The sequence below is a fragment of the Aulonocara stuartgranti genome, assembly GCF_965226115.1.
Source record: "Aulonocara stuartgranti genome assembly, chromosome: 13".
Lineage (NCBI taxonomy): Eukaryota > Metazoa > Chordata > Actinopteri > Cichliformes > Cichlidae > Aulonocara > Aulonocara stuartgranti.
In genome coordinates, this window is record NC_138949.1 from 15285868 (window position 1) to 15296443 (window position 10576).

General features: G+C 43.3%; 2 protein-coding genes across 5 annotated transcripts in view; one reads left to right on the top strand and one right to left on the bottom strand.

Moving 5' to 3' along the window:
* The window catches only part of slc35f3b (solute carrier family 35 member F3b), a 51468-nt gene extending 44396 nt beyond the window's left edge, over positions 1-7072 (top strand). For 3 of the 4 annotated variants that reach the window (XM_082557785.1, XM_082557784.1, XM_082557787.1), the window contains 4 exons: positions 3239-3364; positions 4250-4442; positions 4552-4641; positions 4907-7072. In XM_082557785.1, coding sequence (XP_082413911.1) covers positions 3239-3364; positions 4250-4442; positions 4552-4641; positions 4907-5148 — 651 coding nt within the window. In that variant the 3' untranslated portion in view covers positions 5149-7072. The remainder of the gene's footprint in view (positions 1-3238; positions 3365-4249; positions 4443-4551; positions 4642-4906) is intronic. The other variant, XM_082557786.1, reaches the window with a different exon arrangement.
* Positions 7073-7677: 605 nt separating this feature from the next.
* On the bottom strand, positions 7678-10507 carry LOC309721021 (5-hydroxytryptamine receptor 1D). Its single transcript, XM_082558330.1, has 3 exons — positions 10191-10507; positions 9663-9823; positions 7678-9054 (listed from the first exon to the last, which is right to left on the bottom strand). Exons 1-3 carry the CDS (start codon positions 10351-10353, stop codon positions 7759-7761), a joined length of 1620 nt encoding a protein of 539 aa, XP_082414456.1. The 5' UTR covers positions 10354-10507; the 3' UTR covers positions 7678-7758.
* Positions 10508-10576: the final 69 nt, after the last annotated feature.

The window sequence follows — 10576 nt, forward strand, 5'->3', positions numbered from 1 at the left end:
TTGAATTAGTTTTGAAGAATAATTTACTATGTTATATAAAGTCACTATATCCAACAAGATATTTACCCCTTTGTACTTAATGTGGCAAGAGCATAACCACAACTCACCCCCCAGACAGCCAATGAATGATTTCTAATTACATCATTGTAGGTAATTGGCGAGCTGTGGGATGAGCACATCAATATATATAGATATATATATCAGTATTATATGTTGTAAAGCAGTTTTGCACCATCATCTGTCCCACCATCCTGTTTTTAGTGCAGTTGTTCTGTAAAACGGAATTAATAAACTGGAGTTTCTGTTCGATTTTTCATCAGTGGCCAGATACGTTAATGTTATAACATCTGCTCAGGCTTTCATTGGGTCTTTGTTGTCTATGAGAAACCGTAGATCCATAACAAATGACAGCAAAAGGAAATAGAGGCACACTGAGTGTAAATGAAATGGTTGTAAAGTCTAAATATCTTTGCTTTTCCGTGGGTGTGCATGGTGAGCTGCGACGAATGGCTTTAATCGCTCGCTGATGCGGTTGTGAAGAATACTGCAAGCTGCAATCAGCCCGTTCTTCACTCCCACGTTTAGAACGGGCACTGCACTCGTGTATTTTTTGGTGAGATGTTTGAGCGTCCCAATTATCTTGAATCTCACTGATTATGACGAAACTTATTTAAGATAAGAGCGTGGCCAATATTGGCCCCACAGGCTGACTGTCACACGTTGATTTATGTGATTTATGACTAGGTCCACCAAACCTTTTATTTTTTTTCCTTCCTAGATTGAATCAGTTTGATTATGTTCAGATCCCCAAAGATACAAAAGTATCCTGTTCATCATGAGACATGAGACAAGATTGGGGGGGAAGGCAAATTTTTCTTTCTTCTCTCTTCCTTACAGGAATATAAATGTCTCCAGGACTTATCTTGTAAACCGATGCACACGTTTGGGTCATGATCCCAAGTTTGATATGGACAGATTAAAAAATTATCTTTGTTTTTCTGTATTGTTTATTATATTTTGAATATTACAGTATAATCTTATGAAACCTACTCTTTAACATGACTCTACATGAGATGGCAACATACCTCTGATTACTTTATGACTGGACCAAAAAGAAAAGAGGTATTTTCATCATCTCCATACTGGCATTTGAACCCATACATTACAAGAAAGCGGTAAATCCCTTGGAAAATCTAAGGACACTTTATGCATTGACTAAAGCAGACCCTGATTTACTCTCCTTTTGGCTTTTATCAGGATCATACTTTCCAACTCTTACTAAACTTAGAACAGATGATTGACACTATAAACTTATCAGGAAAGTGCTTACTGAGGTCGTGATGTCATAGATGTTTACTTTACAACCAGATTTCTTTTTGAAACCAGAGTTGCTGCCACCTACTGGCAGATTTAAGGCAATCCTGCAGTTTTACCTTCTTAGAAGCTGCACTCATCTCTAATACTGTCTTCTCTGGTCAAATGTGCATTTTTAACTGCAAGTTTTTATACCAAACTCAGTTTTACACTTCATCAGCCATCATGACAAAAAAAAGGTTTCTAATCTGCAAAGAAATGCAAATTTGTGATGATTTGCTTTGACTGAATTTCCATTTGAATCTGTGAGCTACACACACAGCACGGTTGAGTAGAGAGCAGGTTATGAGCACCACGGGATGATTACCTACCGGTGATCACAGTGTCATTCAAATGTTGTTCCTGGTCTGTGCATGTGTGTGTTAGCCGGCAAGTTTGTGACTGATAAAGACAGAGAAGCAGGACAGTAAGGGGTTACTTACCTTTGTGAATTAAGATATCGGTTTATCTCCTCTCACTGTACGCCTCAGATGCTTTCACATCTGCAGCCGTCCCGCACTTCGCACGATGCCCCCCCTTTTTCCTCTCACACACTCACAAGCACCCCGTCTCTCCCTTGTGTATGCCCCGACTCGTCACCCCCATTATTTGTGATGAAAAGCCTCGGTAAGAGACAAGTACAGTAATAGTCCCGCTTCACTCACTCGCTTACACGCCCTCCCCTCTCTTGCTCTCTGTTGCCTGGTAGTAAGGATTGCAGTGTTTGGATGTCTGCAGTAATGCAGGGGAACTTGAACAAGTATTTCATGAAAGTGAAGGAAGAGAAACAGAAAGGGAAGAGAGAGAGAGCGATGAGGGGGATGCTACATCAACCTTGTTAAACAGGGAGGTTTTTTTCAGTGGTACTTTGTGGATAAAACCGATGACTAGCTCCACTCTGTGTTTTTTTTTTCTGTGTGACCCATGTTTAGATTTATGATTTGTAAAAAGTGCAAGGTCCACGTGCTGCAGTTACGCCACCGTAATGACATAAGCTACCCACCGGACTAATCGGTCACGCCTGCTCATTGCAGAACAAGTTTGGGTGAAGCCACAGTCCTTCCTCCCTCTGACCCTCCACATTGTGCTGAAACATCTTAAATTGTTGCTGACGCCGTGAGCAAATGGCCATTTTCTAAAATGAAAGGTGTAGCAGTGACTGACAGGCAGCCTGCAGTGCAGAAAGAGACATTTAGCCAGACTTGCTTAAGGTGCTTTGGCCAAGCAAAAACACGCGGCTCATTTATCTTCCCGACACCTCCTTAATGCGGTGCTAATCCACTCAGCTGGGCTGCACCGTAGCCCCATCACTGCTGCACAGTTCTCACATATACACTATGAACATATAACCCAGACAAACCAGATTTTAATGCAATAAAACACAAGAGGTTTGCCTTTTACGCATCACAGTTGACCCCGAGCAGGGTGAAGCTGATGGATTCTTGCCATCTTGAAGCTGTGATAATTGCAGAGGCGGGGAGTGGTGTGAGGGGGGATTTGGTTTGTAAACACGATGGCTTTGTAACAGAAATCAATGTAACACAATCAAGCCAACACTGTAAAAGCTGCCTGTCCTGTGTTGGAAGCGCTTACAGGGTGAATCTGAGAGCAGGTCTTTTCTGCACTGCACGTAGAAAATGTAAATATCAAATGAAAAGCTTGTTTCCTATGAAATAACAACCCACCCACTAATTAGGCTGCTTCAAGCCTGGTTCTGTGAGGCTTGTTATTTCTGCACTGAATGACAAAGCTGAGGCCATGTGGGCCTGCTGTGTCCCTCCGCGGCGGTAAGGGGATAAGGTGCCTTTTTCACCAAACTGTGAGCAGCATGTTGTCCATCCTTCACTCACTGTTGCTCTCTCTCTCTCTCTCTTTCTCTGTATAGATAGTAGCTGCTATCTTGGCCATAGCGGGCATCGTAATGATGACCTATGCCGATGGATTCCACAGCCACTCGGTCATCGGCATTGCTTTGGTCGTGGCCTCTGCTTCGATGTCAGCGCTCTATAAGGTATTTGCTGTGCGATACTGCAGATTTTGATATCGATGTGATATCAACTAAATCCAGGGCCAACATTGATGATATCGATACTTTTAAACTACAAAAGCAGCTTATGATTTATGAGATGAAGCATCATCAAGTGATATAACAAAAACACACCTTTCAGCTACTCGTGCATATTGAAGCTGTCCGTCTCTGAAACACTTTGGGTTCTGTTGTTTCCGTGTGCTATAGTCTATACACAAAAAGGACATTTTTCATATTGCATGTTTGAGGTATACTTTTCCACACAATTCAGTGAGCTACATACTGAACTTGGAGGACATTCTTTTATGCTAGTATCGATCTGATACAATGCCAACGTTGGTATCGATACTATCGGTATTTAGATCGATCCGCAAAACCTCTAGGATTTGATTGCATTTCTCAGTGTGTATTGTACCGCTGAGCATAAAGTTCCATTGTAGCGCCACTTCTATTCACGGTGGAATAAAAAATAGGTAAGCATGCTGTATGTATGGACACGTCTCTGTAAGTTGCCCTGTCTAGCTCCCTTCTAATTATGTAACCAGGTGGCAGAAGACAGAAGGGGATTATGTAGTGTGAGACTCACCTGCCAGAAGTACGCAATACCTACGCATTTGGTTGCAGGCCTCAGGCTGTGTTACCCTGATCGAGGAGGTTACAGGACAGATATTATATAGCTATGTTTTGACAGGGTCTGGTCTCCTTTGCCCTGCTGTCTGTGCCGCCCTAATGTGATAAACAGACAGCAGTGGCCCTGGGCCAGAGACATGGCAGGTACTTGGCAGGCTTCGCCCTCTGTAATATACCTCAGCTCCTGAAGAGGGCAGATTCGATGTATGCATCACTCTCCTTCCTCTTTATTCTCAGGTGCTCTTTAAGATGGTGCTGGGAAGTGCCAAATTTGGAGAGGCTGCACTCTTTCTGAGCATCGTTGGAAGCACCAATTTTGTTTTCGTCAGCTTTGTGCCAGTCATGCTGTATTTTACACATGTGGAGTACATCGAATCACTCAGAGACATCCCATGGGCCTACCTCTGTGGGGTCGCAGCCCTGCTTTTCGGTATATGGCGACAGAGCAGTAATGTGCACCGGCTGGTTGTGTAATCTACAAATAGCAACATTCTCATCGTGTAGTCCGCTGCTGCTCTAATTCTGCTTTGTTCCTACAGCTTTCAACGTCCTGGTGAACTTTGGCATCGCGATAACATACCCGACATTAATTTCCCTTGGCATTGTCCTAAGTGTTCCTGTAAACGCCAGTAAGTCTCTTGGCTTTCCTCTAAGAGTGCTAGCTTTTTATATCTGGTCACCATTTAATATTTGATGGCACTGGATTCTCCCAAAGGTTTCTATCTATATTTGATGAGAGACTCCATTTAATTTTCAAACCAGGCTCCCTCTCGATGTACAACTAACCATTTTTATTTCATAAACACGCACAGTTACAATTTACATTCATTTACATAAACCCAGTTGTTCCCTTCTATTGACACAGTACCTTTTTATTTATTTGTTTTTTTACAGTGGTGGACCTCTACACGTGTGAAATTCACTTTAACTCGGTGCGCCTCATTGCTGTGTTCATCATTTGCTTGGGTTTCCTAATGCTGCTGTTACCAGAGGACTGGGACCAGTGCATTATCCAGCTCAGCCAGAAGCTGCGCAAACGTGACGAGCCAGCAGAGGGCAGCGGAGAGGCCGGAGCTGGCACAGGGCTCAACTGGAGAGGGAGAGCCAGGACCTCCATGTCAACATATGCACTTTGAATATATGAAATATCATCACACAAACACATATACATGAGGTGGGAGGGAAATGAGGGGTGTTAACCCACGTGATCTGCCTGGTTCCTTGCCTTTTGGACTGCCCTCTGATCTGCAGCTTTTCAACCGAGGGGGAAGATCGCGTTTCATTCATTTGGCATCATTCTTGCTCACAAGTTAACCAAGTCGGTGCATGGACTTCTATCATTTGTAATCCTTAAAATGATCAGGTATAACTGATTGAACCATGCGTTAATTTTGCTGTACCTCTTAATCATTCCTCTGATTCCTCGCCTCTGGGAAGACTCGCCAACTTGCCTGATATATTTCAGTGAGGAGGAATAAAGAGGCAGACATCTCTCAAGGCAGCCCTAACACCTTGTAGACCAGCTGGCTTTAACATGTACACATTTACACACCTCTAAGATCCAAAGAAGAATGCCTACAAAGCTGAATGCCTGAAAACAGAACACGAGGCCCGGTAGCCTTCTGCGGGTGTAAACTTAGTGACAAATACCTGCCTTTTGTGCACTTGTACATAGCTATATTTCACACCTTGGATGTCCCGGAGTAGTGGACCTGTGAAGCTCATCTGGTGGGAAGGGACCTGTCTGGACGTCTGAGGATCAGTCTGGGCTGAAGAAGCTTTCACAATGTGTCTCTCTATTCACTCTTAGAGAAGAGGTCAGTTTCATTTCATCCGCACTGATTGGCTCCCCGTGGTTATGTGCTTTCCTTGGGCTAGACTCCCACTTCTGTCAACACTCACTCATTGTTCGGGCCCCACAGTTTAGTCACGCGATATCTACATTCGCTTTCAATGCATTATATCATTGAGGTGTTTGTCAAACAGTGGGATTGCTTTCAATCCATCCACAAAGCAGTTGCCTAACACTTGCTTTATGTTGCCAGCACACCAGTAGGAAATAGCGTGAACATTTTATTAAGCAAGCAATTTAAACAAACACATTCAAATATTGTTAAAAGCTTTGATATCTCAAAATAAGGCTGACAGGTTAATGGAACTACCCCTTTAATTACTTTAAACACAGCTATCTCTGAGCCTCTCTTTTAACATTTTAGTATCATATACACACAGACAAATGTGCAGCAGTTCAATTACATCGTTTCATTTCGCGTGGGAATTACAGACTGGAAAACTGTCCCACTGTGGCTTGAGGAGAGGAGTGCTGACACACGGCTCTTCTAGTGAACAAAAAAAAGAAGAAGAAAAAAAGAAACCTTTGTCTGCTTTCATTTATCACATTTCTGAGGCAAGCATCACAGCCACCATGGTGTGGTTGACCCCCGAGAGAAACTGAGGTACACGCCTTGTAAAGCAACGGTGGAAACTCTGCCTTGTTGTGAATGTACGAACATCACTCGACCACACACACGCTCGCAATGTGCTATCTGTTTTTTACAGTGCCACCACAGACTGCTGCACAGAGACTGTTTAATACTATCCTTCTTATACTCATCTGAACGATTTTCTTTTTCCTTCTTTCTTTATTGAGACAAACTTGACACATTTATATTTGTTTGCATTTGGTTGCCGACTTAACCTTGAGAAGACAGCGAGTGACGTCTTGCAGAACGAGCATGCACGTACTGTACGAGCAGATGCAGCCGAAAAAGTCCACTTCACTGCCTTTTCTTTGTTTCGCAATAGAGTACATTAGCACTGTTTCCCATTGTCATTCTGTATGACAATAAATAATAATAATGTATTCCTCTGGAATTATTGCTAGACATAAATGTAAACCTTTGTAAGGAATGACGATTTTTACACTGAGATGCAACATATGATTATCACATTTGAGGAGGAGATGTTCCGAACATGAATAAATGACGGGTTTATTAGAGCTACTGTTGGGTGTCTTCAAGTGTAATCACATGTACTATATAAAAATATTTCTTTTCAATACATTTCCTTGTCGAGGTTTTTTTTTTCTTGCCAAAGAAAGTCATCAAGTAAACAACTGAGTGACAAACCAAACAATTTGGCAAGGTTTAGCAGGTGTTGGGTGAGACAGCACACTTAAAATTAAATAAAAAAAAAAAAATTGATGAACCTGGAAACCAATTTAGAAGTACACTGCTTTTTTTTGTTATTTAAATAAACAACTGTAGTCTTGGTTACAAATCAGTCTGATTTGAGCTTATAAGTCTGAGTTATCCAATAAAGGCAAACTAGAAACAACAATTAGCTTAGCATGCAGGTATCTGTGGAAACCTAACCCAAACAGGCAAGGAGGAGATGATGCAGACTCCACACAGAAAGGTGCCTGAGACCTTGGATTGTCCAGTGACTACTTCCATTTTTTTTTAATTCTAGGACAAATGAATTATTTGTTAGCTTTGATTTTTTTTTTTTTTTTTACTGATCTTCTGTGATAATAACGTCAGTTTGCTTGGGTTGAAGACTGGTGGTCAGACAAAAAAAAAAAAAAAAAAAAAGGAAGATTAATCAGAAATTAGGTCAAAATGGGATGGACATTTCCATTTTTCTTACATTTTCTTGACCAAACAATCAATTCATTGCCGGATAAAATTAAAATAATAAAATAGTTGTTAACTGTGGTCTCATGTCTGACGCCACGGGTATCCTGACTAAGTAATATCATGCTCAACTCTCACTGTTATCTGGCCATAGAAAAAAGTGGCCTGCCGCTCCTCGGTCACAGCAGAAAAAGGTAGTCTGCTGCCCTCTTGTGGCCGGGAGGGGACTTGCAGGCAGTCTCCTCTCCTGTCACTTGATGCATCTTGCCACGTAGACCTCTTTTGAGGATGACACACACTGCACAGATGTTTCTCAGACTGATGTTTGAAGTCGGTGCTGACTGTGAAAATGGAGTGAGAACACAATGATCTGTTGCTCTCAGAGCTGGAGGCCAGCCCGGGATGGGTTGTGGTCAGCGTGCTGGGCTCGCTGCTCCTTCCATCGTCTCCCTCTGGTCTGAGCTCATTTCCCCTTCCCACTACGCTCCCCAGACGAATGCTTATTTTTTGCCTGAGTCCCTGAAGAGCGTTTTGGAAACGCTTGCTAAGCAGTGCGTACAGTAGAGGATTGATATCAGAGTTCAACAGCACCAGCCAGTAGGAGAAAGTAACAGCAGAGTTTGGGACTAGGGTGGACTGGCCTGAAATTGCAGTTTCTGTGGCCTGAACAAGGGCCACGCTTATGTAAGGGGTCCAGCAGAGGAAGAAGGCTGCGATGACCATGAAGAGCCGGACCACACCATGGTGGCTGTGATGCTGCTGGGAGTTCTGGAGAGGAACTTGGGAGGCACTTTGAGCCAGGAAGGAGAAAAAGCGCCTGGACGCAGACCTTCTCTGCTCTGTGGTAGCTTCAGGAAGAGCATCGTTGATATAATCTTCTTCCCCTGTACCAACTTGAGACACAAACTGTCCACTTATGTGGTAGATCAGTGTCGATGGGGTGTGGTGGCACCCGCTGTGCTGATTGGAAGAATCCCCAGGAGCATAGTCTGGGAGAGTCCTGCAGCGCTGCACGGAGTCCTCGAGAGTGTGGATCCTCCTGGCGTGGCTGCGGGCCACCTTGACAATGTTCACGTAGCAGAAGAGGATGACCACTGCAGGTAAGACGTACGAGAGGAAAGCCATGAAAGCGGTGTAACTAGGACTGCTGGCCCAGTTCACTGCACAGCTGTACATGGGGTCCACATAGCTGACTGAGCTCCAGCCCAGCAGTGGGGGGCAACTGGTGGCCAGCGCCTGCAACCAGATCCACAGGACCACAGCACAAATTCTCCACAGGGTCCAGCGGGAGCTGTAGCGCAAGCAGTCTATGATGGAGTGGTAGCGGTCGAGGGCAATGGCAGCCAGGGTGAGTACAGAAGCTGTGCAGTACACAGAGGAGGTGTAACCCACATACGAACAGAGGTCCTGTCAGACAGACACAACCTCATCACACGTGCACACAGTGGAGCAAAGCAAAAACGCCGTTTCCGGTGTTGTGCCAAAAACTGATTTCCAATGTTTGCGTGTGTTTTTTAATGTGTAACATCGTTACGTATGTTGCTAAACAGACTTTGGTGAACAGGTATTACAAAGGGGTTATATATAAAATTACAAAATTGCCTGTTTCTCAAGTATCTTTGTGACTGTGTTATTGCACTTACATTATAATCAATCAGCTCCCTTTTGTCCACGTAAAATATATTTACAGAACTATTTTCGCATTTGTTGCAATTCCAACTGTCCTCTTGGCCAGATTGCTCTTAAAAGAGACATTTTTCAAGTCGACAATATTTTTTTTTTACTGCATACATAAAGGATACATAAAACTCACTGCCAAAAACTGATTGCGGCTTCTACCTTGTTACAGGAATGTTGTTTGTTGCTCAAGATGACGTGATATCATTCATGAGGGATACATTTGACATATGTTTCACATATGAACCGCCAACGAGTTATTTATAGCAGTTTAAATTACAAGCAATCACTTTTTGGCACAAAATTTTATCACGCTAGACTGGACACGGGTGACGTACCGTGCAATCCACCCATCCACGGTTCATGACGGACAGGGCAACAAACGGCATGACCCCGATACCCACCAGGAGGTCGCTGATGGCCAGGTTCATGATGAGCACCGACGTCACCGAGTGGAAAGTTTTGGTTGCAGCCACAATAACAATAACAAGAATGTTGCCTACACAGAAATACAACAACACAAGCACAAACACGCCGTGACACACGGGTCAGACTAGTGGGTGGATTTTTTTTTTTTAAGTATTTGTTTTATTTGTGACTCAGACAGAGAGGCAGAAATTAATTAATTCTAATTAGTGGATACTACAAGCACTATGTTAACAGAAGATCCTATAAACACCTAAAATACTGAAATGCAGGTAAATTAACCTTTAACAAATCTTTAAAGCTCTACTGTGTCAATCAATGAATTGTTCTGGTACTGAAAGTGCTTTTTTTTTCCACTTTATGGATATGAGAAGATCACAAAATTTTTAGTAATTAAAATACCTTAATTGGCAATTAAGTATCAGCAGATGAGTCTGTACCTGTCACGGCGCCCAAACACATCAGCACCATGAGGATCTCCAGGACCAGCTGGGTCTGCTTGGACACCCCCAGCTCCGAGCCTTCAGTCCAGTTTGCACTCACAGTAGTTGCTACCTGCAGGAACAACCTGGGCTCCAACCAGGAGCCACCCGGATCGTCCATATCCCAGTCAAATAACTACTATCCTCACATGATGAGTCGAGTACAAGCCCGTCTCCACAGGAAAATACACAACTGTTATCGCATGTAAGCTACTCCATCTGCTCCTGCTCTGCCCGGAAGGTCTGCAGGTTTTAAGGGGAGGGAGGGGGACGTATGAGCACCTGCTGTACCTTATTTAACTCTTTCAGTGCTGAATGTGTTATAGAAAATCACAAATCATTAA